This window comes from Arachis ipaensis, chromosome B03 (genome assembly GCF_000816755.2).
Source record: "Arachis ipaensis cultivar K30076 chromosome B03, Araip1.1, whole genome shotgun sequence".
In the NCBI taxonomy this organism is placed as follows: Eukaryota; Viridiplantae; Streptophyta; class Magnoliopsida; order Fabales; family Fabaceae; genus Arachis; species Arachis ipaensis.
In genome coordinates, this window is record NC_029787.2 from 52,953,247 (window position 1) to 52,959,370 (window position 6,124).

Consider the following 6,124-nt stretch of genomic DNA (forward strand, 5'->3'; position numbering starts at 1 on the left):
TTTAGTTCATCTACTTCTTTTTGCATCACATCAACCTTATTCTCTAATGTTGCTTTCTTAGTTGCATGTTGCTGCTTAAGGGTGGCAATTTCCTCATTTTTCTTCAACAAAGTTGGTGTGGTTACTCTTCCGTGACATCACAGTCTCCCTGCCTTCTCTTTCCCAAATATGGATTGGAAAGCTCTAATTGCTGATTCTTTAGACTTTTTATTCTCAGCTTGCAAATGTGCCTATATTAATGTGAAGAAAAATAATAGTAATAAAATAAGAGTAAATACACAATTGGACTAAAGGCATATATCATTTGACAACATTGAAACAAATAATAGAGATTAAAAATAATGTCAAGATTCTTTAACTCAACGCAAGCATAAAAATAACCACAAGTGATGGACAAATTGCCAAGACACAAGAAATCCATAACCTATTTTAACCAAATTAACTCCTAATTAATACTTACTATAACATCCAGAGTGTCTTCATCCAATGAGTTCTCCAATAAGCAATTAACTTGCGAAAATGACTCTCAGGTATGCTCTTAGGACGATTTTTCAGCATCTCATTAACACATTTGTATGGCAGAAAATGAGTTTACTTTATTGTAGTCTTATACCTTCTCCAGTTGTCATTGATACGAGCAAGGACCATCCTCTTTCCTTCAGTTAGAATAATAAATTTAGCCTATAAAACACAATTATTTTTTGCTAGTAAGAATAAAATACATGTGTACATTTCCAAATACTTTCTAAAAGAAACAAGACTAAAGTTCTCACTTGAACATATTCCCAAATGGCTTCTTTATCTTTAATACCCTTCCAATTTGTGTAAATTAATGGACAAAAATCTGAATTCCTTGCCACTGTGCCCAAAAATTTGCTCAAGTTGTTTACAGCTTCATCAGTAGGACCAATTGCCTCTCCTTCACTATCTAGAGTAATTTGTTCTCTATCTTCCAACTGTCTTGCATGAATCTTCAAGCATTGTGTAGGTCCTCGTGTTTTCTTCACTGTTGTCTCTATACAAAGATACTAATTATATATGACATTTTCTAGCATTAAACATGACGTTTCTGAATTTAAACAAACAGCAAAATCAACCCATATGAACTCACTAAAATCAAATCAGCACTAATCAAGATCAATTTATATGAATTAAATGGCAGCAAGCGAAAATGGCAATCAGCAGCGATATAAAAATTAGCATAATAAGCCATTAACAAGGATAAAGACAGCACGCACTATACAATTTGAGAAGAGAACATTCCAGGCATCAGCAGCAACAAAAAAGTTCAACCTAAATCCACTACAAATCAGATATAACTTCCTAGTTCCTAACCACCTATAATCCACTAAGCATGCATAGCTAAATCGACTAATTTAACAAAAACTGAACAAACTAATTAAACTAAGAAACTATAAACAGGAAAAAAAATTGAGAAATTTCGACAGCACTCTGGCAGTAAATAGGACGTTTCTGAATTTAAACAAATAGCAAAATCAACCCATATGAACTCACTAAAATCAAATCAGCACTAATCAAGATCAATTTATATGAATTAAATGGCAGCAAGCGGAAATGGCAATCATCAGCGACATAAAAATTAGCATAATAAGCCATTAACAAGGATAAAACAGCATGCACTATACAATTTGAGAAGAGAACATTCCAGGCATCAGCAGCAACCAAAAAGTTCAACCTAAATCCACTACAAATCAGATATAACTTCCTAGTTCCTAACCACTTATAATCCACTAAGCATGCATAGCTAAATCGACTAATTTAACAAAATTGAACAAACTAATTAAACTAAGAAACTATAAACAGGGAAAAAAATTGAGAAATTTCGACAGCACTCTAGCAGTAAATAGGACGTTTCTAAATTTAAACAAACAGCAAAATCAACCCATATGAACTCACTAAGCATGCATAACTAAAAGTTTACCTTTCAAAGTATTGTCTAAGTTCTCAGCCTCAGTTGGATTGATATAATCCTTGTCCTGCTCCTCTATAATATCTCCTTCATTCTCATCTAATTGCTCTTCACCATCAAGTTCATTGTTAAGTTTAAGAAATGTATCAATCGGCATTGAAGCAAATTGACGTGTTTTTCCCTTCTTAGTTGGCCTTTCTTGCAAGCTGCCATAATCTTCAATATCATCTTCAATTGTGGTCTCTTTTCTCTTCAAATCTTGACTCATTCTAGAATCTACTTCTGTAGTATTCTTGTGAGCCATAGCAGTAGATTTAGAAGGAAGTTCTTTTTCTTGTCTACATGTTGATCCTTGTGAGTGAGTCATACTTGCTTCCTTCTGTACTTTACTTTTCTTCAAATTCTGCCCTTTTTCTTTTGCAACTTTTGGCTTTTCTACAAAATTCTGCTTATCATTTGCTTGGACACCATTTTTTCTTAACAGCTGCTCCCTTTCCCTATCACTAAGGGTTTTTATCCTCTTAAGTGGTGGTGGTGGTTGATGTTGCTGCTGACCAGAAGACATCTTTTCTCGCTTAACTTCCATATTTTTGAAGAACTTTGCACGCAATTCAACACTTGACTTTGAATCTATCTCATTTTCAATGAATTTTTTGAACATTTTCTGAAAAAAGAAATAAAATCTATTAACATAACAGAAAAAAATCAGATCACATATTAAAAGAACCAAGAATCTATAAGAAATGCACCTATTCATAAATAATTACACCAAAAATAAAACTCAAAAAAATTATTCTATGTTGAGAAGAGAAATCTCTTTAAAGATCATAATCATCATCATATTCAGCTTGTTGTAGAACAAGTGAAGGTTTCTCAATGATTGTATTTGGCATGTCTTCTCTAGTCCATTGAACTTCACAATTATCCTTTGGGACAAACAAATTATTCGCTTGATCAAAGGGGTCCTTCTGATTAGACTCTTCGGCTTCAACATCATACCCATCATACATATTGAATAAATCCCTTGGCACCGTGTCCATGACATAATGCTTGTCTTTGTTAAAAGGGTCTTGAATATAAAAGCATTGGTGGACTTGTGAAGCTAATACAAAAGGATCATCCCGAGAACATCTTTTATTAAAGTGAACTGAAGTTAGACCGAAATTCTCTTCCTCAACTTCAAACCAATCACAATTGAAAAGAACAAATTTGAAACATGCATAATAGTCTAACTCAATTATGTCATTTATTGCACCAAAATATGTTACGGCTTTTGTCATTGGGTTGTTGTCCTTGGCACTAGCAAAGCTTGGTGTTTCGCACACCAAATTCACACCACTATTTTGAGTTGTGTGGCTTGCATCATGTTCTCTAGTTTGAAATTTGTAGCCATTGATTACATAACTAGAAAATTGTTTTGCAACTGTGTTTGGGCCTCTAGACAAATCTTTAAGTTGTTTCGGAACATCTTCGTGAGAAGCACGCTCTTTGAACCATTCACTAAAATCATGGCTTAGAGTTTTTGCCTTCTTCCATTTTCTACCTTTAGTTTGATTGTTGACATGTTCCTCATACTCTCTAAAGTAAGTAAAAAGCGAGTAAGTTAAATTTGCTAATAGAGAATTCATAATTGGAAAATATATAAGAAAAATACCTAATGTAGTCTTTAACTTTATCACAATTGAATAAGATGTACCGATGAGCTTGTATTTTTGAGTTGGTATCTAGAGAAAAAGGTTGCCATTTGCTCTTTCCACCAATTGGTCGCCCCAAGCATGCAAAATTGCTATCATGACATATGTCAACTTCACTGCAATTATCATAATTTTGTGTCCTCCTACTCAGCCTTGTATCCACATCAGGACTTAAATACCTATCTATCTCCTTTGGTTGAAGTTTTTTTCTTATGCTCATATCTTTGAGATCGTAACGAGCATTTGCATGATCTTTGGACTTTCCTGGAATGTCTAATAAAGTTCCAATTATGTTATCACATACGTTTTTCTCGATGTGCATAACATCAAGACAATGGCGCAATGTATTTTGCTTCCAATATGGCAACTCAAAGAAAATGGACCTTTTCTTCCATGGACCATCAATTTTATTTTTTTGCTTCTTTCCAAATACATTTTCAAAATCTTTCAAATCTTCAAAAATTTGTTCCCCATCTAATAAAGCTGGTGAAGACCTCAATTCAACATCGCCATTGAAAGATCTTTTGTCCATCCTATATGGATGATCCATAGCCAAAACTTTACGGTGATCCATGTAGCACATCTTCCGGCTATGTTTTAAATAACAAGATGAGGTGTCATAATTACAGCAAGGACATGCTAACTTTCCCTTTGTGCTCCAACCGGATAACATAGCATAAGCTAGAAAGTCACTTATGGTCCATAAAAGTGCTGCATGTAGTTGAAAAGTTTGATTCTTTGAAGCATCATATGTTTCCACTCCAACTTCCCATAAAACCTTCAACTCTTCAATTAATGGCTGAAGATACACATCAATGCTTTTTCCAGGCGAACATGGTCCAGGGATGAGCAAGGACATCATGACATACTCTGGTTTCATGTAACACCATGGAGGAAGATTGTATGCGACCAAAACTACCGGCCATGTACTATGGGAGATGCTCATGGTTCTAATGGATTAAATCCATCGCTAGCTAGCCCTAATCTTATGTTACGAGATTCTTTAGCAAAATCGGGATGAAGCCTGTCAAAGTCTTTCCATGATTGGCCATCAGCTGGGTGTCTTAACTTTTCATCCTTTGAACGATGTTCATCGTGCCACCTTAATGATTCAGCTATTTTGGAACACAGGAACAGCTTCTTAAGCCTTGGAATCAAGGGAAAATGCCTCAAAACCTTCGCAGGCACAGGTTTTTTCTTCAACTTATCAACTTCTATATCTACCTCAACATTTTCTATGTACCTGGAAGCTCCACAAATTGGACAAAATTCATCATCTTCATATGTATCCCGGAACAGAACACAATCGTTGGGACAAGCATGAATTTTATTATAACCAAGTCCTAAATCTTTTACCATGGCCTTGATTTTATTGAAAGAATCAGGAATATTCAAATGAGGAATCGCTTCTTTCAGTAATTCAAGTAGAGCAGTAAAGGATGTGTTGCTCCAACCATTAAGAGTCTTCAACAAATACAATCGGATAACGAACGATAATGTCGAAAATTTTTTATAGCCAGGATATAACTCTTGTTTTCCTTCTTCAAGTAAGTTATAAAACTTTTTGGCATCTTCGTTTGGCCCATCAGCATCTTTATCTCCTTCAAGCACATGCCGAAACGTCTCGTTTAGCAGCCCATGAATGTCGTCGACAAATCCTTCATGGACTTCACTCTCATCGGATTCACTATCCATGTGACTTATCCTTTCGCCGTGATGAACCCACATAGTGTAACCTTTTTGAAATCCCTTACTTATTAAATGATCATAAACTTCATCCCTTCGCCCCCAACTAAAGTTATTACATATAGAACAAGGACAAAGAATCTCTTGTCCTTGTGGTCTACCTCTAGAAAAGGCAAAATCCAAAAATGAATTAACACTATGTTGGTAACCCTCAGTATGTCTTGGTAAACTAGTCCACCCTTTGTCCATTACTTTGTCAACTAAAACCTAAAGAACACGGGCATATGTTTTAGACTAACTATAAGTGATTTTTTCTAATCAAGAGCTTATTGCTTCTAAAAAATTTCTAGAAGTCAACCACACATGTTCGAAAGAGAACATCTCAACCAATCAAGAGACTAACAATTTGTATCTAACAAACTATGCAAAGAAGCTTAAGCAAACAATTAATCAGTAAATATTCTTAACAATTAAATGTTCAAACAAATTTAAAAAGATAATATATTAAATGATTTACCTATAGTATAGCTCAATGTCTAAGGTAATCACAGCTACAGAGAGATCCGCTATTTGATTCTCTTTTTCTGGTTTTAAAGAGACAAACTAAAACAGCAACAAAAAATAAAAATATAAGTAATTCATAACCAGATTTTTTAACAAAAAATTCACTTTTAAAACCAGTTTTTAGAAATCTTATTTTCAATAGTGATATATAACTAAAAAATCAAACAACAGAATTATCAATTAGCAGAATAATATTATCATTACTCTTTAAATTTTAGTTCACAAACTAACACATCGTAATTTCAATTGT

At 34.1% G+C, this 6,124-nt stretch overlaps 1 protein-coding gene across 1 annotated transcript; it reads right to left on the reverse strand.

Moving 5' to 3' along the window:
• LOC110269461 lies at positions 592 to 2,591 on the reverse strand. Its single transcript, XM_021117297.1, has 3 exons — positions 1,943 to 2,591; positions 774 to 1,015; positions 592 to 681 (listed from the first exon to the last, which is right to left on the reverse strand). The coding sequence occupies exons 1-3, from the start codon at positions 2,589 to 2,591 to the stop codon at positions 592 to 594; spliced, it is 981 nt and encodes a 326-aa protein (XP_020972956.1).